The 22,311-nt window shown below is 32.3% G+C and overlaps 1 protein-coding gene across 1 annotated transcript; it reads left to right on the top strand.

The window, feature by feature from the left end:
• Positions 1-298: 298 nt before the first annotated feature.
• Positions 299-20,264, top strand: LOC134694291 (A disintegrin and metalloproteinase with thrombospondin motifs 6-like). Its single transcript, XM_063555298.1, has 13 exons — positions 299-575; positions 6,881-7,089; positions 8,033-8,110; positions 10,637-10,781; positions 12,072-12,180; positions 12,929-13,022; positions 15,031-15,108; positions 15,385-15,539; positions 16,261-16,298; positions 17,582-17,687; positions 18,110-18,274; positions 19,437-19,587; positions 20,106-20,264. The coding sequence occupies exons 1-13, from the start codon at positions 485-487 to the stop codon at positions 20,262-20,264; spliced, it is 1,578 nt and encodes a 525-aa protein (XP_063411368.1). The 5' UTR covers positions 299-484.
• Positions 20,265-22,311: the final 2,047 nt, after the last annotated feature.

Here is a 22,311-nt window from a genome sequence, read left to right as displayed (position 1 = left end):
TTGCCTGATTCTTACAAAGACTGCCACTTAAACACTATTTGTTTTATAATATTTGCTAGTTCTTTAAATTCCATTCATCTTTTATTTACAAAAGCGTCAAAGGTCATAATCTAGAATCAAAGCAATTATTTAAATTATTGTATACATGTCTTAGTCTGGTGGTCACGTTTTTCGATCTTTTTCCGTAATAGCAGAAACTGTACCTGGTTGAGTCATTCACCCGAATCACGATTTAACCGTTTCGTAACAATAGATCTAGATTTTTTTTAAATTATGACTGTTAGAATTTGATATTATACTACGTGCGAGTGTATGGATAGGGTATTTAAACATAAAAGTTATAAATGGAATTACTTTTAACGAAGCCACAAGGAAGACAACAGCTTTGAAGAATTTAAGATCAATTTATATCTTTTCCTATTTTTATTCAGGGTGGATTTATATTGATCTGTACATGATAATAACAATAGCTCGATAAATCGAAATGAAGTTTTTCTCATTTGTTTATGTGTTATTGATTCCAAATATTTCATGTTTTCTGCGATGGTCATCACACGACAACGTCGAGTACAGAGGTAGGAGTCTGTAAAATGCTTATTAAGGATGTCTGCTGCTCTAATTTAAAATAACAAGGATTTCATGTGGTTGCTTAAAATGAAAACGACTTTGATATTTAAACAAAATAAAGTAATAAAATCATTAGTCTCGTGTGTAGTTTTCAAAATACGAGACATTTAGAAAATGGCTGGAAAAGGGTTTTCTTCAGACTTTACTATTTGTTAACATTGGAATTGTTTTTTACCCTTTAAACCAAGAAAAAATAACAAGGATTTCATGCCGCCGGATCACTAAATCTTAAATGATCTATTGAACAGATTTATGAAGACAAAAGTGGGGTGTCGTGTAAAATTTTTTTAATACATTTGGATGGATAAAACCTGAGAAAATCGAAAATATGACAAGAATTCAAAAACATGACCAGCAGACATCCTTAATTATTTTGAACACATATAGAACAATGATCTAAGTGGTTCCAAATGTTTTTAAAGTAATGATTCACTAATTGGTTGTCGGCCGTAGTTATAAATACAATAATGTGTGGTATTAATCATGATTAATATTAATATTTATAAGAAGTAATATATTTTAAGTAATGTGTAGTTGCCAATTGTAGTTGACACTATAATAATTGTGGGACCCTTAATAGATTGGTGTTCAGTGCGAGTCAATACTTCGTGTTGCAGGCCGTTCTTTGACCTATAAATGTTCACTATCTATACATTGTAACTTGCATGGAGAGTTGTCTCATTGGCACTCATATCCCAACTTCTTATTTATATAAGATACGTAACTGCAAGCTTGACTTATATTAAACGTGAAATTGCATTCACAAGAATATGCAAAAAACAGTTAATATGAAAAACCTCCTTAATATGAAAAACTATTGATTTCCAATTTTTGTTCCGGGTGCATATATTGATTCATACTATTTAGTCTCAAACGGAAGAGTTTCACTATGGATTCTAAATATATCATGTTTTCTCAGAAGGGCTTCCCATGACAATGTAGAGTACACAGTTATAAATGAAAGATTCTTAATTTCAAAAGCAAATATTACAATAAAGTGTCTCTTGTGTCAAATATTTTTTGAAAGTAATGTACACGATTTAAGTTCTGAAAAACGTCATTTAAACTTTTCCAATAGATTTGATTTATAAGTCTTAAATTCAACGTAACAGGTTTAGTATATTGTACATGTACATGTATGTAATGAGTATGCCTTTATTGGACTTAGTTTTGGAATCTTGTAAATTTGTATATATTCCTATGTCTCATAAAGGTATAATATGACAAACAGGCCTTTCTAAATGATGTTCATTTGTCTGTTTCAAAATAACAAGCTTTCTGATATACTGTCGTAAATAACTAAACTAACAGTAGAAACAAAAATGACAGGTTCATGTCTTCGTTTGTGAGAATTGTCAATTGATGCCATGTAAATAAGTGACGTTATCCAATCAAAATGAACGTTACAAACGTTGTTGCATTAGAATGACAGGTTCATGTCTTCGTTTGTGAGAATTGTCAAATGAACATTTGGTTGGGATGATTCTTTCATGACTTTTCTTATATTTGAACTGGCACATTTTCCTATTAAAGTACAAAGTACGAAAAGGCACGTTTTTGATCCCCCTATAGTCTCATTTTTCAAATTCTGTTTTTGGAAAGCTATTTATTATGTTAAAAAAATTCCCTGATGTCTGAAATTTGTTTAGATGAACTTCAAAGCCACTAGTTTTAGCAACTGGTGATGTGCGGGGTGCACTTTCTGTTATTATTCAAATAGTGTAATTATTAGTCCCATTGCAGTTGTTCCGTAGAACGATTTTTTAGTTTTAAATTGCATGCACCAACGTGACCAAGGATTTTTTTGATGCCCTTTACCCCCCTACCCCCCCCCCCCCCCCCCCTTCTCAGCTCATCCATTTTCTGAAGTTAATGATGGTTGTAAAGTTTATCCAAATAAACTTCAAACCTACGGAAATATTTAAACGTGATAAGTAGCTTTTCAAATTAACATTTGGATAATGAGAAAAGGGGGGGGGGGGCAAAAAACGGGCCTTATCGTACCTTTTTCTCTATGTCTTTCTCATCAATTAATTCATTTGATGCAAAATTGGCATACGGATTAAAATTTCCAATTTTGTTTTAAAATGTAAGAAATATAAAGCAATAAATGAAAATTCTATTTTATTTTCATATGTAAATTTGAGAAACTTTAATTTAAGTATATAATACAAACTCCCCAATCATTGATTTATAGAAGAATTTGACAACTTTTAACTTTTGACCTTGTAAATGAAAAACTCCCAAGGGAAATTTGTCCGTCCTTTGTGTAAACTGAGATGTGTAAAGTGGATTTATTTATTTTCTACGTTGATATGATCTAACCTATACTTTTAAACTTGAAAGTGTTAATGTATATTCCCAGTATGGACACATCTCGTATCATGTTGGACAAGGATGTAACGAGACACTTTGTAAAATATTATACTTTTAATGTCATTTGATATTATGTCATAGGGTGAAACTTTGCATATTTAATTCTTATCTCAGATCTGTATTTAATTGCCCATTTTAATTTCCTATGGTCATGTGTATTAAGTATTTGTAGTTTTATTGTTTTCATGAACTTTAGCAGACTGTCTGATTGACCGTTAAATTTAATGTATGATGCAGCTGTGTTGTAACTGCAATCATTTCCAATTAGAAGCGATATAATTTATGTCTCTGTTTGTTTATATTCTGTCCCTTTAGTTGTGTGGTCTTGGGCGGTATGACGATTTTATGTGTGAGAAAGTGATGAAAGAAGTCAAGGCCTTGACGTGAATAAAACTTGGTAAATGTTGAGATGCGAGAGGATTGGAGAGAGTTAGTGAAAGAGAATGGACGTGTCTCTGTCTTAACAATGTAAATTAATTGAACTGTATATTTTTGACCTGTTAATAATAAATTTGTATATATCTGAACACAGTCTTAAAAGCCAGTGCCTTAAAACAGCTCCGTGACATAATGGTGGCCAGCGGCGGGATTTATTGATTTATTTATTTTGGATTTTAATTTAACGTTTTGGACTTAACTTTTTACTCTTCAAAATGCTACCTAAAGGAGGAAAAAGTATATCGGAAGAGATTGCAACAATAACAATAAACTTGAAGCTAGCCTGCTTCCTTAGCGAAAGGGAAGGCAGAAGAAATATATGGCATGTGGATTATCCTATGTACATGTATGTGAAAATAGAACTTTCAGAAATTCGTCTATAGCAACGTCTGTTCTGAAGTATGTGGAATTTACTACTGAATAAGGAATTTCGGAAATTCGTCTGTCGCGACGTCTGTTCAGAATGAAGCTTATGTCAGATATCGTAAAGGGAAAAAGGAAATGAATCTTGTTGTGGAATTACAAAATTCGGAAATTCGTCTGTCGCGACGTCTGTTCTGAATGGAGGTTATTTCAGATGATGGAAAAGCAAATGTGGAAATAGAAATGTTGGAAATTCGTCTGTTGCGACGTCTGTTCTAAATGATGTGAAAATTAGTGCTGAAAATTCTTGTCTCGCCAAGATTGTTTCAGATGTTCTAATGTAAAGTGGTATTACATGTTATTCAAATCCGAAGTTTTTGTGTCGCCAAAATCAGAAGATGATGAGTAAATGTGAAAAGTGTTTTAAATGTTAGTTGATATGGAATCAACAGTCAGTGTTTTGGAAAATAAGTGTGATTTTGTGTATTATGTTTATGTAGCTAGAAATTGTTTGTATCCTTGTGTTGTAGGATTAGATGTTCTGTGTACTTTTTCATGCAACGTAGGTTTAGGAAATTTTATTGTGTTTATGAAAATGTTTACCGTATTAAAGTTGTTTGGCGTCATTGGGCTCCAAGACAATTAAAAACTTTCGATCAAGCATTATGAAAGGAATTTGTAAACTTATAAAGAACAGCCTACCAGCCTGAAACCGATGGCTTACTAGTATTGGAACGTTTAACAGAACATTAACTGCAATGTTATCAATGGATGTTAGTGGACACCAGCGTGATTGAGATACCTTTATTCCTTTTGTTTTGTTCGCTTACAGAACTTTATTTCACGAAAGTATGCAAATTCTAAGAGACTCCGTTTTTCGTAATAATTTGCCGTGATCCCGTACTACCAGTAGACGCAGTGATATGTCCGCCTATTACAAACTGTACAGGTACATGTTAATCGTATCGAACAATTTGTTGATCCTGATGACAGGCCCATTACAGATGAAGGAGATATTGGTCGGAACATTGATCCGACAATAAAATGGTGAAAATTTTAGATATAATTCGATCGCGAAATGAGTCTAAGAGATTAGAGAACATTATTTTGACAGACCCAATTAAAGATTTTGCCATTATAAATGACTTTCATATATTGAGAACAATGTATTTAGAGACGTTGACTTTGTTTAAATATGTTAAAAAAAAAATAATAGTTAAAAAAAAAAATTATAATAATATTGTGTATATATATACTTATACCATGTATGAATAAGAGTGTGTTTGTGTGTCGGGACGCCACAGTTAATTGGGGAGGTATGTCATAGGGTGAAACTTTGCATATTTAATTCTTATCTCAGATCTGTATTTAATTGCCCATTTTAATTTCCTATGGTCATGTGTATTAAGTATTTGTAGTTTTATTGTTTTCATGAACTTTAGCAGACTGTCTGATTGACCGTTAAATTTAATGTATGATGCAGCTGTGTTGTAACTGCAATCATTTCCAATTAGAAGCGATATAATTTATGTCTCTGTTTGTTTATATTCTGTCCCTTTAGTTGTGTGGTCTTGAGCGGTATGACGATTTTATGTGTGAGAAAGTGATGAAAGAAGTCAAGGCCTTGACGTGAATAAAACTTGGTAAATGTTGAGATGCGAGAGGATTGGAGAGAGTTAGTGAAAGAGAATGGACGTGTCTCTGTCTTAACAATGTAAATTAATTGAACTGTATATTTTTGACCTGTTAATAATAAATTTGTATATATCTGAACACAGTCTTAAAAGCCAGTGCCTTAGAACAGCTCCGTGACATTTATAATATTTGACACAATTTTGTTATTGAAAGTATTGTAAGACGAACAATTTAGACTTTTGCGACGATATATACCCTTTTGCCTTATAAAAGTATGTTTGCATTAGTTTAAGGGGGAGGAAAATGAGGCTAGAATGAAAAATGTTGTTCTGCCTTTTTTTAGTTGTAATATTTGTACTTCATTTTTATTTTTTCATTTTGTTCGGTCCCGTCTTTTTTATTCAGTTTATCCAAAATTTTATTTTCAATTTACATATATTGTACAATTGCCTTTTTTGGGGCAAGGTTGCTTATCCTGGTGTTTTTTTTAATTAAAACTGCTGTCCTGCCTATTTTCAAATATCATTCTGGTCCTCTCACCATCCCAATCCACATACTCCCATTAAAATCAAATGAAAGCTGCCTTATGCATATTCATAGATATAGGAAGATGTGGTATGAGTGCCAATGCGACAACTCTCCATCCAAGTCACAACTTATAAAAGTAAATCATTATAGGTCAATGTACGGTCTGCAACACTGAGCCTTGGCTCACACCAAACAGCAAGCTATAAATGGCCCCCAAAATACTAGTGTAAAACCATTCAAACGGGAAAACCAATAATCTAATCTAATATATATAATCGAGAAACGAGAAACGAGATACACTTATGCAATACATCAACAAACGACAACTACAGACCATCAAAATCCTGATTCATGTACATATTTCTTTGCCTTTCGACATTTGCTATACATGTATTTTCTCAACTGAAAGGCAACTAATTGCTGTTATCAGGACCATTTTTTTTAAAACAAAAACCTAATCATGCCAAGAAATCCTAGCGAAAAATTCCGGTGGACCCCCTACGGCACCCGTTAGTATAAACATATTTAATTTCATTCAACAAATTAATTTATGACCTTTATGTACGTCTCGCTCTGAACACTACGACCATATACCGAATGTTCAATATTAATCATCAATATAATTTGCTCTTTGGGATATTTGCAAAATTTCAACGGAGGCAATTTCTGGGCATGACAACTTTAAGGAAAGACGTCTTGAATGCAGTTGAATGATGTTAGAACTGCCTTGAAAGAAGTAAATTGCCACATTTTACTCAGCGGGAGTCAGGCTTTGACATCTAAAGATTAAGCTTGAGAAACAAATATCGCAGAATGGTCTCATCATAGACGTTATATATTATATATATATATTTATATTTAAAGTAGATTTATAAATGCATTTTTTATATTAAATCTTTAAATTTTTTCATAGAAGAAATTCCCGTGGAAATATCAAAAGGTCAACGTACAAGAAGATCAGCAGATGACAGCTTTCATCCACAGACATATGACCTTGACCTAAAAGTTGAAGGGTCACAAGTTCATTTCCATTTAGAAAGAAATGACGACATCAACACTAATGTTCCAACTCTTTCCTTGAATCAAGGGATACTAACAGACATCTACCTACAGGAACAAAAGGTAGAAATGCTGCTTTAACAAATGTACTACATAGTTCTTGCTTGTATTTCAATGAGCTATAAAATAATTACACCGTTTAAGGTCAATGTCAGAAATATATACTCTGTTTTAAACTTGGGAAAGACAAGGTTTAATCCCAGTCTTGTGTCGATTACAAAAAAGTTAATATTTTTCTGACATTGACACACCTGCCAACTGTCCCTATTTGCGGGGGATTTCCCCAATGAAAGCTCCCAAATGGAAGTTTTGAAATAGCAATTTTGTCCACAATTTAAACAAAGCAGTTCATTTAACAATGGCTGTAGGCTTTAAAAAGTATGAGGAAGCAAAACATACAACATTAAGATATATTTGAAAACCCCCTTGAGTTTTTTTTTATGACTAGAGGAGCCATCTTGCACGTAAAACCCCCCATGGACATTCTGAAAAGTTGGCAGGCATGCATTGATCAAATATTGTTTTATGCTACAAAGTCTTGAAATAAAACATTTATAAATATCTATTGGAACTGTTAAACTAATTTCAAACTTATTTTCATCCCTTTATGAACCTCTGATTGTGGAAAAAGTAATCCATAATAAAATTTACATTGCAAAAAATATAGCTGTGTTACTATATTTTCAGGGAATAAACACAACTAGTTGTAATATAAAAACAATAACTAAATACTCTAGGTGTCAATAGATGCAGAACTAGTTCTTTGGCGACTTTAAAGAGGATGGCTTGTTGCAAATCAGGCGTCACTTAAGACTTATCCATTTTACTTTTCCCATACACTCTCAATGAGATTAATTTTAAGTTATTGATGACTTTTTCATAACGTTTAAGATTGAAATGACTGCGATCATGGATTGTAGAGACTTTTTAAGTTTTTTTTTTAAAGGAAAATGATACCAAAGTCACCATAAAATGTAGCTAATCTCTAAATTTATTTATATTGCAGGACTCCATATTTTATCAAGATATAACGAACGGAGCATCGTTTGTAGTTCAACAAGACAAAATGAATCCAGAAAGTATGGTAAGATCTATATTAGCATAGGTGCATTATTTTACTTCTTTTATTTTGAAGAAAATATTCAATTACAATTTCCTGATCCTATTTGCTCGTCCTGTATCATGCTTAAGGTTTGGTTTCTTGTAGTTGAAAATAACAAACTTGAAAATGAACTTCAACTTGAAACTTAGCGTTGAGATCCCGCTTTATTGTTTAACCCCGCCAAATAATGTACCTGTCTCAAGTCAAGATAAAATTGAGAATGGAAATGGGGAATGTGTCAAAGAGACAACAACCCGACCAAATAAAAACACAACAGCAGAAGGTCACCAACAGGTCTTCAATGTAACGAGAAATTCCCGCACCCGGAGGCGTAGAGCCTGTAATTCAGTGCTTGTTGTTTGTTGAAGTGTAACATATTTGTTTTTCGTTCATTTTTTTTTAACTTAAATTAGGCCGTTAGTTTTCTCGTTTGAAGTGTTTTACATTTGTCATTATGAGGCCTTTTATAGCTGTCTATGCGTTTTCTTTATATACATTGTACAAATATTGATAAGGACTTAAACTTCTTTCTTTAAATATTTGTCAATTAAGTGGATCGGTCAAGATTTCATTTTTCACTGGGCATGATAATGAGATAGTTCCAAGGTTATGGTGTTATATGGGTACCTAATTCATTTAATCTATTTTTTAAATGAGTTAATTATAAGTAGCTAGTAATTTACAGTTTTTGAATATGTTCATATTTTGTAAATATTCAATGATTTCGATGTAAAGAAAAGCGATGTTTTACTCTGCGTATCATAAACACTGGTATTAAAGAGATAATATATGTTATTCAGGTCTCAGACAGGGTATATACTGTGACATTCCCGGCTTAGAGTTTATATCCCATGAGCCGAAGGCGAAGGGGATATAAGCCCTAAGCCGGGAATGTCACAGTATATACCCTTTTTGAGACCTGAATTACACATATATTACGGATTACCCCTGACTCAATGTTATTTTCCAGTGCAGGTTTTTGTTCACAACACATATATAAGTGGAAAACCCTAATATGTTCGGCATATGTGAAAGATTTTCTAATTTGCTGTGATCATAATTTAATCGTGTATGTAATAATTTATAATAACACTTTTAATGTTGAATTTAAGTATTAAAAGTGTAAACTACGTGTTTTTGTATCAAAAATGTATTATTGACTGAAGCACGTCATTATTTTCCCTCTGTGAGCCTCTGAGAATCTGATAGCTTTTGACTGCGTCACATAGTAACCGGTGTTATGATGACGCTTTTGAGGTTCCAATTGGGGATAAACACATCGTATATACCCCGGCAGTTTCCTGAATATACACTGACATATCTGTGTTGTTATCCAATCACAAACCTCGACACATTTGTAATCCGTAATATTCGTACATGTAACTGGAATAACGACTATCCCAATATGGCGACGGCAGATATAGGTAAAATCTTTACAGTATTTTTTCTCAAATGTAGCATGTTTTTGTCAATAGTTACTAAGCTGCATGGTTTTTCTATACCATTACATCATATTTAAATCGTAACCTTGCAGCTGAGTAAATACATGTATTGACAAAAACATGCTACATTTGAGAAAAAATACTGTAAAGATTTTACCTATATCTGCCGTTGCCATAGTGGGTTAGTCGTAATTCCAGTTACGATTATCTCTTTGATACATGTACCAGTGATAAAGTTGTATGATAACTTGAAAAGAAGCATTAAACTTCGAATCTCCTAGTGTATAGGTGTAAAATTACTTTCATCACGTGATCACACATCTGTCCTGTTTTTCGTCCAAATATTTTTTTTAAAAATCGTGTTATAATAAAACATTATTTTACGCATTCTTTAAATTTGTAGACCTATCCCGGATGTTAAACGATACTTGGAAATATAACAATTCAATCTGATAAAATAAGTCCTTGCACCTAAGTAGGGTAAGATTCGTGTTTACCCGTACAACGATAGTACATTTAATTTATTAAGTTACATGATTTAGCATTCGTCATAGATTATTTTAATTAAGTTGATTTTCCGTTTTTTTTTTTAAATTCACTAACCTATCCTGAATGGTTATCGATACTTAGAAAAGGGCGAGAACAAAATGCTAAATGATATTAAGCTATTTATGTTCTTATTTGTATCAAGTGTTTGATAACTCTAAATCTAAAGAAATTATTCTAAATTAAATTAAAGTGATTGATGCTGTATTTGATGTTGTTTCCTTCACGTCCAGTGACAACTGTTTGATGCATGCGTTGTACACTCGATCATTAATACATTTATTAAAAACGTCAATACAAATGAACCGGACCCAAATGTACTGCTATGTGGGCAGTATTCCGTTTCCGTTCCGTTTTCCGTTTCTGCCGTTTAGCAACACCCATTTTTTATGGCCTTTATTCTGCACATTTGCGCATTATTTCGACGACGCAGGTTAAACTTGTCTATTCTATATATTATGATTTGATAAATAAAACAATCAAGTGCGCATTTAAGAGGATTTATTGCCTTCAATTATAGTTTGGGACTTTCAATTCTGGTGGTGACAGTTTTATCCTCCAATCTCCAAAAGAAAGATTGTCGTCGTTACATTCCGGCAGCAACAGATTTGAGTTAATCAAAGAGATAAGAAATCGAACTGAGTTCGGAGATGGATTGAAATCCGGTGAGTAAATATCTTATAATACTAAACCCAATTTGTCAGTCGTCATCACGTAAAAACGACGAATCAAAGAATTCAACTTTATATATAACTAATATAGTACAAAGGTGTAGATTAAAAATTACACCACTCCAGGCCCTTTTGTTTTCTACGTAATTAATATTGCCAATAATAAAGAAGTTCCGGGTCGAGTCCGATACCGATACCAATAGGATATTCATCTGTTACCTATTACCTTATCTGCACGTTCCGCATTTGAAAGGCGCACCACCAAACGGTGTATTCAGGATATGCTATATACACGGGTCATAATCACAGGGTTGACACTACTAAATTGTCAAATTGTCACCTATTGTAGTATTTTAATCAGTAAGACTTTATAAGATAACAATACGAATACTAAAAATAAGGCGTATATAGGTACAGTTTTCAATTTGTTAGCGGGCATGACGTAAAATAGCGAATCAAATAATTCAACTTTATTTATAACTATAATATAGGACAATGCTGTTGATTAAAAAAATACTCCATCCCAGGACCTTTTGTTTTTCAAATAATAAATATCACCAATAATTGATAAGTTCCAGTTAGACGGGTTCAAACAGAAAGATTTGAAAGCAGAGAAAGCTGTGATAACTATCTTATTATCGGCTTGACTTTATCAGATGACAATACTAATACAAAAATAAGTCTTGCGCATAGGTATATACTTTAATTCAGTCACGGACCCGCGATATCACGGGTGTGTTCTAGTTCTTTATATTATTATCTTAAGATAGTAAGTAAACTCTCGCTTAATACAAGTTGAACTTGCAGGAAAGGCAAAGTATCTAGTGACTACATATATTGTATTTTAAGAAACATGGGAGGCATTTTGTTCAGAGAAGTGGTGTTCACACTACAAATATACTCAAATTAATTAATATCTTGCAATACAGTAAAACAAAGAGTTCATTGAAGAGCACGTGGAATCAGTGGCTTCCTTTTTTTTTAATTCAGATATTAAACATAAAAAAGGTGAACAATTACAGAAATACAGAAATAAAAAAATAGCGTACACAGACAACAACAACTATCAACACCCGACTTCTAAAATTAACACAATTTGATATACATGTTATATTATATATGCCATTAACTATACTAGCGGTAACCATTAAATTAAGTGATAGTTATACTATTTCACATCTTCACGAACATTTATACAGTCACCCACTGGGCATTTGACATACTCAGCATTCAACCTGTAAATTAGTTGTCCATGGATTAAATTGTTATGTCACGTTGTTGTAGGTGATACTTTAGAAAGTCTACCTGTAAGAAAACACCATCGACAGAAGAGAGCTACAGGATCGAACCAAATAGAACTTTTAATTGTTTGTGACTATGCTATATATGTTTAGTAAGTAAAATTGACATAAAATATTAAAATTAAGGGGGTCTCCGCAGGGCTAAGACTGGCCCTCTTATTGTATGAAGTTTAAAAGATTAATTAACATACAGTTTGAAAATGATTTGTTATTTAAAAAAAAGTAATAGTATTGATTGATCTTGCACATACCGTGTCATCAAGCTTCAAATGAATTCATTAAGATGACATTACGAAAAAAATAATGCAAATGAGAATTATAATTTTTGGGTAATTTTTGAATTATCTTAGACGGGTTTGCTTCACCACAACCTTTCTTATGTGTGCATGTATGCACAACGCATTGTATATGCGTAATGTGTTACAACTTTATATAGTTAAGAGCTAGGGTGAAACCAATGTTTCCTACAAAGAAATACACCTTCAAAATGAAGGTAAAATACGAAATAAGCTAAACATCAACAATGTCTTTAACATCGGCAGAACACTTTTTGTTTTTTTGTGACTTTCCATACTTTTGTATATAGCCTAAGTTAAATACAACAAAACATCATTTAAGGCAAAATAAAATTAAAGCCAAAGCATCCTCGTCAAACTCGTTCAATTAATATTTTTTTTTATTATATAAGCTTGTGACAAATAAAATGCAAAGTACAAACAAACGAAATACAGAGTTGAATATCAGTATAAAGCACGATAAAGGAGGAGCGAAAGATACCAGAGGGACAGTTAACATAATATGCGCGTTTAAAAACAACTAAACATTTTTATTTTGTTTTAGTTGGTTGGGTCAGAGCGAAGCCTCGACACCATCTGAAAAGGAGACTGAAGCACTTACATCTGTACGTCAATATTATGCCTTTGTTTTAAATGGGGTAAGTAAACTTTTATCAATACAGTATTTTCGTTTTCGTTTTGTATGTATACATTAAAAACAGATCGCTGTACAGCACGATTTTATCTCTCGTCTTAAAATGAGATCTCATGGGACAACACATATCCAATGGGACTATAATTATCACATTGGACCCGTAAAATACTATTGGATATTGAAAAATCCTATGTTTTTCGTAATCAAATTGCAAAAAACCTTTAATTTTAATAACAGAAAAAAAGTTATGAAGTTATTGAATCCCGTATAATTCTGCATATTGTAGTCATATGCATGACACTACAACTCTGACGATAGGTGGTGGCGGATTTTCAAAAGAGTGTTTTGCAAATTAGGAGTATCAAGTATTTCTTACTTAGGCAGAAATGTGTCTTCCTTCAGTGTAAAACATATCTTGCAGAACCCATTTGAATATTTATATACCATTGAAGATCAATGTATGATTTATTAAAGATCGGAATAATTAATTAGGGCCCGCCGCTAAGGCGGGTTGCCCTATAGTGATCAGTCTGTCCGTCCATCCGTCTCATTTCATACTTTATACTTTACATGTATATTAACCACCGCCAGAGGGCGTGTCATGATGTATGTACAACTTCCTAGGTCAAAGGTCAAGGTATAAAAACTTTGGTTACAGTTGACAACCCTGTATCCTGTGGTGAAGATCGTGTCCGCTCTATATCTTGAGAACCATTATGATTTTAAAGTTTATACTTGACATCCATTTTAACCAACACCAGAGGGTGTGTCATGATGTATGTACAACTTCCTAGGTCAAAGGTCAAGGTCAAGAACTTTGATTTCAGTTGACACCCCCGTGTCCTGTGGTGAAGATCGTGTCCGCTCCATATCTAGATAGCCGTTTTGATTTCAAAGTTTATACTTGACATCCATTTTAACCACCACCAGTGGGCGTGTCATGATGTATGTACAACTTCCTAGGTCAAAGGTCAACGTCAAAAAAACTTTGGTTTCAGTTGACAACCCCGTGTCCTGTTGTGAATATTGTGTCTGTTCTATATCTTGAGAACCGTTATGATTTCAAATATTATACTTGACATCCATTTTAACCAACACCAGAGGGTGTGTCATGATGTATGTACCACTTCCTAGGTCAAAGGTCTGTCTGTCTGTTGGTCTGTCCATCGCTAACACATTTGATCCACACTATATTTTGAGAGGACAGCTGTTATTATTTCATACTTTATACCTGACAAACATTTTCAACTCAACATATATATTAACCAACACCAGAGAATGTGTTATAATGTATGCATCCTAGGTCAAAGGTCAGTCCGTCGGTCTGTCCATCCGTTCGTTGTTCTTAACAAATTGTGTCAACTCTACCTATCGAGAACCATTAATATTTCATACTTTTTACTTGGTGGGTCATAATATATTGAAGGCATAATTCTAAAAATATGTGACAAATATCAATTGGGCAGCACCTTTAAACATAGTGTTCAAACATCAATCCATATATCCAGAAGTCACCTTAGAGTAGTCAACAATGAGTTCACATCATGCAGTCATATCATTATTATACTATGAAAGTAAGTTGAGAATATTTATCAGTTTTAACTTAAAATCTTAGATTAAAATCACACGTGAGACTATGTAATAACTTCAAATAATGCTTCATATCAGATTATCCATACAACTTATTTACCCCACGTTATTGACAGCGGGGCCCACAGAGATGGCTCCCATCTCAATGATATCTAGTTTGTTAAGTTGGCTATTGGTAACAAAGTAACATTAGAATAGCATAAAATAGTAAGTGATTCACACAATTTTTTTTTTTAAACCTGCCAACTGATTGCTTCTTAAATTATCTGTTAAGAAATGATGAACGAGCTTGGAAATTCAATGCTCCTTTAACATACATGTAAGGTGTAAAATATTAAACATGATTATCATTATTATTATTATTATTATTATTATTATTATTATTATTACATGTATTATTATTATTATTATTATTATTTCAGATGGATGCTATGTATAAGAATATCCAGACAACTGATTATACAATATCAGTCTTATTTGCTGGGATTGTTATTGCAAAGGTATGGTTTACAAGAATTCAAAAATCACTGGGTTTTTCAACGGTTTCTTGTTCAACTGAATTGTATAAATTCTAACATTTCCCACAGAAAGTAACCAACAGTTCAAAATTCATGACGGCATCAACGACAAAATCGTAGTTTAAACCAATTTTACTTTCAAATATTATATTGCTATACATTCACAAGCTCATGCACTATAAAGTTCTACTCGGGATAATATTCCCCAATATTCATGCAATTACCCAATATTATAATCAAATTCATTTCTTTTAACAGACTCCAAATGACGCCCCATGGACTGAGAGTATTAAGAATACAGCTACTTCTCCCAACACAGTTGATTCATTAGCAGCCTTGAACAAATTCACTGCATGGATTCAAGCAAATTCGTCACAATTACCAGAAAGGGACCATTCTATGTTATTTTCCAGGTATTTATATCACACAACTTCATTCTTTTAACTCTTTCAGTTGATAAAAAAGAATAATAATATACAATACCAAAACCCAAGTGAAATTCATAGCGGAAAGTTCTTTATCAAATTGCAAAAGCAAACGCTCAATTTAAACCATATCAAAGGAAAAGAAAATGATGGTCATATTTATGAGTTGGTACATGCGTTCTAATAAGTAGAAAATTGTGAATTAAACTTGGTTTTATAGCTAGAGAAACCTCTTACTTGTGAGACTTATATTTGCGATGTTCCTCATTAATTGGACGCCTTAAGTGATTATGTCGCCTATATTATAAAAAAAATATCGCAAAATTGCATGTTTGTATGTTAGATAAAAACAAAAGTAAGTGAAAACTGTCAAATGAGGTGACATTGCGATATCCTCACGTTACATAATTAAGAGGGTATCGGTTTTAACAAGTATAATATAGTGTGTATGCTAATACACAATTCATATTTTCTGGAACAATACTGTAATAAATGTATATGAAATCAATAAAATTGAGAATTGAAATGGGGAATTTGTCAAAGGGACAACAACCCGACCATAGAACAGACAACAACAGAAGGTCACCAAAGCAAGAAATTCCCGCACCCGAAGGCGTCCTTCAGCTGGCCCCTAAACAAATATGTATACTAATTCAGTGATAATGGACGTTATATACTTGTTTAAAAGAGATACAAATTTCTATTGTAGATATGACTTATCATATAATGGTAATAACGGAAATGCTGGTATGTATAGTTATAGTCCTGTCATGTAAAGTTGTCATTTGTATGTTATATTTAACATTGCCATACAAGCGGGTTGTTTGGCATGCCATAATACCAGGTTCAACCTACCATTTTTTTCTTAAAATGTCATATACCCAGTGAGGAACATGGCCATTGTTATATTATAGTTCGTTTCTGTGTTTGTTATATTTAAATGTTGTGTTTCTGTTGTGTCGTAGTTCTCCTCTTATATTTGATGTGTTTCCCTCAGTTTTAGTTTGTAACCCGGATATGTTTTCAATCAATCGATGTATGAATTTCGAACAGGCGTATACTACTGTTGCCTTTATTTATAGACTGCTGTATTTTAGGATTACACATAATGTCAGATGAGTTTAACTTGGCCGACGTTCTTGCACATTTCATTGAGGTTTTACATGTAAAAGTAAAAGACACAGTGCAACATTGTAACACCGATAATTATACGCGATAATTATACGTACCATTATTTTTAGAAACAGTATATGAAAAAGTAAAACAGAAAAAATACTGACCTCCAAGGAAAAGTCAAAACGAATAGTCCTTTTATTAAATGGTAAAAGAAATGACTCAAACAAAACAAACGAACGGATACCAATTGTAATATTCCTGACTTGGTACAGGCATTTTCTCATGTAAAACATGGATAACAGATCTACAGTGAGTATTATATCATTATAAGGGATAAACAGTATTCTATAGTAACGGAACTATATAGACAGATTCTCCGTATTACACCTTATATCTATATATTACTTGTTTACAGAAACTGGTATCAAATTTCGAATCAAAAGCTTACTTCGATTAAAATGAAAAGGAAAAAAGGAACAATACAGAAAAATGGATTAGATAAAAAAAACAATTAAGGGATGGTTGTCACGTCTTATCTTTCACTTCATACTTTATTCGGTCCTTTTAACTTTCTGGTTTCGAACGTTACTGGTGAGCTTTTTTGTAGTCTGGTGAACAAATTGTAAACTATGACGATTTTACAGACAGAACATATTATATAAATGCATTATAGGTGCGTTCCTTTAAATGTATAATCAAAATATAAGCATTAGTTAACTTATCTTAATATTACCACTCCACATCTGACAAGGTTACACAATTTTAATAGAGTTACACATTTTGCTATATCCTAAAGGTATTATCAGATCGAGATTAGCTACTAGCAATGTATCATGATTCGTAAAAAACTCAAGGTCTTCAAATAGAAGTTATGACTTGTGCCAAAAATCATCCAATAATACTGTCTATTTTAGGACTGGCCTTTACTGGTGCAATTTGCAGTGTTCAAAGTCAATCCATCGTTGAGGATGAATTTAATTTTATTATTATTACTGTCGCAGCACATGAACTAGGACACAGGTAATTTAAATGCTAATAAATTATTCAAATTATCTTAACATTGCTGCTCCACATTTAGCAAAGCTGGAAAAGTTTTGAATTATCAACATGTCAACTGAAAATTATTATGATTGTTGATCATACGTAAGGTTGAATTGTATTTTATACACGTACTATAATTACTTTTGATATGTAAATGACTGACAAATAAAACAAGATTGTAAATTTTGTATTTTGTCATAGTGTACACACATTTAAACTATGTAACTCCATCATGAATAGTTTATGACGTTTTTTGTTGCGACAAAATGTCTATTTTAAAGCATTGAATGGAAAGAGTATTTTAAACGTCAAGTCAGAATCAACAGTAAACAATACATTATTGGTCTCAACTTATAAGATACAAAATTAAAAACAACTAATAATCTTTATTTTCATTGCAGTCTAAGCGCCCAACATGACGGGTATGAAAACTCGTGCGATGTCAACGGAGCCTATATAATGGCTTCATCAAGTAGTCCACAACAAGACACCACAGCAACGCACCCATGGATATTTTCTACGTGCTCTACTAATTATTTTACGTCAAAGATAAATGCACTTGAACTGTGAGTATCAAACCGTAAAGAGATAAAAAGGATAGGGCGAGTTGGTCAATTGTTTCGAACATGCTCTAAGTTGAAAATGAGGAGTAATGGGTATTAAGTAATTATATAATAAATCAGAACTAATTTTGCTGGTGTGAATCTGTATCAATATGTGACAAACACATTTTGCTGCCACTAAAATTGATGATTAAGAATTAGGACCTTTTCTGACGCAGAATATTGATTACTTGTCTGCAGGATTATCTAGTCACTAGCCAATCCCAATTTGTGTCGAGGTAACTTCTTAGAGCGACTAGATTAGTTCGATGGGTTTTTTAAACAATTTATTTCTGCTTATCATTTGAACGATATAGGCAACAGTAGTATAGGCCTGTTCATAAATCGATAGAAAAACACACAAATCCGGGTTAAACTGAACTTGAGGGAAACGTATCAAATATAAGAGAACTACGACACAACAGAGACACAACACCGAAACGTAACACACACAGAAACGATCTATAATATAACAATGGCCATATTACTGACTTGGTACAGGGCATTTTATGAAAAAATGGTGGGTTGAAACTGGTTTTGTGGCATGCAAAACCTCCCGCTTAACACTACACGACAGGGTTACAATAAATAAACAGATAAATGAGAGAAAATATAGGACAGGGAAACAAACGAATAATAGCAATCCAAAGGTAACATGTTAAAAACTTTTTTATACACCAGACGCGCGCTACGTCCACACAAAACAAAGTTCAGATGTAAAAAGTTTGAAAGGCATAAACACTACCAAGTTGTAGATCCTGGAGGACCAAAGTTCAAAGATCATTAATTCAGATTGGATAATGGTGGAGAAGGTTTTTCAACATGAGGCCTAAACAAATAGCCGGTTCCGTTCAAAACTTAAGTATACAGTCTAACAACATTAGGAACAGGATGATTTTTTTTACTTTTGTTAAGGTTCTCCGATATGATTACTTTTGGAGAATTATATGATTCGCTGTGCTGGACAAAAATTGTACTTTCTCAAATATCATCGAAATTTTAAAATAAGTTACGTATAAGGATAACTTGCTTAAAGTATAAATAATTAAGATGACAAGTACAATTATTTGAAAAAACCAAGTATACACATTTTTCTTTATCATTTATGTAATGTTTGACAATTCAGGTCAGGAGAAAGCAATAATTGTATGAAAACACTAGGATCCAATTTTGATCCAACTGCATTGGTACCGTATGACCAGTCATTAGCCGGACAAGTGTATGACGCAGATGCCCAATGTGCTCATATTTATGGAAATGGATCTAACATGTGCAGGGTAAGCAAATGTAACATGTTCAATTAAAGTGTAGAAATAAATATGCTTCCTGCTCATCACATGGGTAATTGCATTGTTTGTACCGAAACTATGTAATGTCATTTTCATTGTTTGGAGGGATTATAACCAATAACAACATTTTTGTATACGCATTTGAAAATATTACCCAAAATGCATTAGAGTCTGAATGTGAAACGACGAATTTAGAAAACACAAAGGAAAAGAAATCGTAAAAAATGTTCTTATGTATTTTTAATAATTCGGAATGTCTCATCGTTTTTCTTTACATGTACCACAACGTTAAGTACAGAGAGAAAAGTACTCGTAACGCTTTTTTTTCGAAATTTTTTTGGGTGGAACATTTTGAAGAGCCAGAAATAGTTCTTAATCAATGAGACAACCTACGATATTATTTTCAACTAATGTTAACGAAAACATCTGATATAATCATATTATTCAGTTCCTGAAACCAAAACCTCTATTTACCATTTAATGATTAAAATGATTTATTGTTATAGGGACTGTACAGTGGTAATTTTGAATCAATATGCAATGTTCTGTGGTGCTCTAATCAAGACGGTTCATCTTGTTTTACGACAATTGCAGGAGAAGGCACTCTGTGTGGCAATACAAAGGTATGTAATATATTTTTCTTTGCCAGCACACAGGGCAACTGAAGCAAGTAAATACATCTGATTCTACTCAAAAAGGTAAGACCTGACACAATGTGACAGTGATTGAATATTCATTTGTAACTGTTTTTTTTGTATATTTTATTCACAATTGAAAATTTGTTTATAAGCAAACATGTTCATCAACACTGTAGTATATTTTCATTGCATAAACTGCGCAGGGTCGAATTAGGACTTTTTATGAGGTTTACGATTCCCGAAATGCGATTATCGAAGAAATACATTTATCTAGCGATTTCAAACTAAAAAACGTGGTAAATAGGGAAAACACGATATTTGTTATACAACATTTATGACGATCGAAAACAAGTTGGAAACTTCGTCTATGCCCCATTGTATCCTCCTCGGGTTCGAACTCAATGTTTTACGTTTATTCTCGTCAAGAAACACTATACAACTGATAAAATGTTAAGGTATTATGCAAATATAACTACATGTTCTCTCCTTTTTCTACATGGAAACAAAGATACGTAGTTTGAAAACGGTGTTTTTTTGTTATCCGGCCAAGGTTATTCATAATTATGTGTCTCGAATGAAATTTTGTTTTAATTAATAAAAAATAGTAAATGAATTCTTATCCGATCATAGTTTGCGTTCTTTGGAATCTGGATACCAGTGTTGTTGTCTAATCTGTAATTTTACCGATTCATTTCTATTACAATGTATAGATTGCAACATTTTCAACAAGGGTGGATTCGGGTTATGCATATATAGCAGAACACACTAACACTGTCGACATACCCGACATAAAAGCAATTCGCCTTTGCAGAATCTAATGCATTATTGGAAATATATTCAAAAGTGAACACCAAAGCGGACGATTGGTTAAAAACGTCCTTAACAATTAAAATGCACCCAATGAAATGATGTTAAACTGCTGTTTGTATCCCTAATTTTATTAACAATTTGTTTTTGCAGTGGTGTGTTTCTGGTGTTTGCACATCAGATAGCAATGCTCCAGCTGGGAATGGTAAGTGTTTGATTTACGCTTGATGTTCCCTTTTTTATTTTACTTTATATCATGTATGCAATGAAGAATAATTTTTTTTGGAATAAAAGAAATCCTCTAAATATCTTGTTATTTTTTTTCAAAATAAAAATCGAGGAATACTAAAGCTCCTCTGAGATCAATTTAAAAAGTAATAAATTCTCATTCATGACAACACCATTAGTATTGGATTTTTAATAGGGTATTATAAGTCATCGGTCTTAAGTATATCATTACATATCAAACAATTTGTCAAATAATGATATACTGTGAATTCATTTATATTCGTGGGTAGCAATTTTCGTTAATAAAGGAAAACCTGTATATTTGTGGATATATTTAGTGGTTTTACCGAGATGTGCATACAAGTCTTTAAAGATTAGTCACTCGTTGAACATCTCATCTCGTGGTTTACTTGTACAGACAAAATCCATGAAAATTGGTATCCCAACGAATGATAATGAATCCATAGTCTTTGTAATTATATATAATAACAATTCTTATAATAATAATAATAATAATAATAATAATAATAATAATAATAATAATAATAATAATTGTAATAATAATAATAATAATAATAATAATAATAATAAAAAATAAAAATAATAATAATAATAATAATAATAATAATAATAATAATAATAATAATAGAATTTAATTAAATGAAAATTAAATTAATTTATTGAATTAACATATACATGTATTGAGACTCGACAAATCGAGTTGTCCTTTACTCTTATTATGCTAATTTGAGCATGTGACAGCCGAGTAGTAAAAGTCCGTGCAATTTAACGGTCTCTTTTACCTTGAAAACCGAACGGAGAGGACGTTAAAAAAATAAGAGAAATATTTCTACATACACTATCAAGATAAGTATTGTTTTAATAAGTTTATTTAAGAATTCATATTTTAAATCTAATTCGGATTTAAAGATTTTATTTATATTTTTTTTTTTGTAATAATTAAATTAACTTATTACTTCGTCGAATTAAATATGTGGTTGAGCCACGTGGTATTGAAATTTTAAATGAATAATTTTTA

Source organism: Mytilus trossulus, chromosome 13 (genome assembly GCF_036588685.1).
Source record: "Mytilus trossulus isolate FHL-02 chromosome 13, PNRI_Mtr1.1.1.hap1, whole genome shotgun sequence".
NCBI classification, from domain to species: domain Eukaryota; kingdom Metazoa; phylum Mollusca; class Bivalvia; order Mytilida; family Mytilidae; genus Mytilus; species Mytilus trossulus.
The sequence above is the reverse complement of the archived record's forward strand: the minus strand, read 5'-3'. Positions and strand labels throughout refer to the sequence as shown.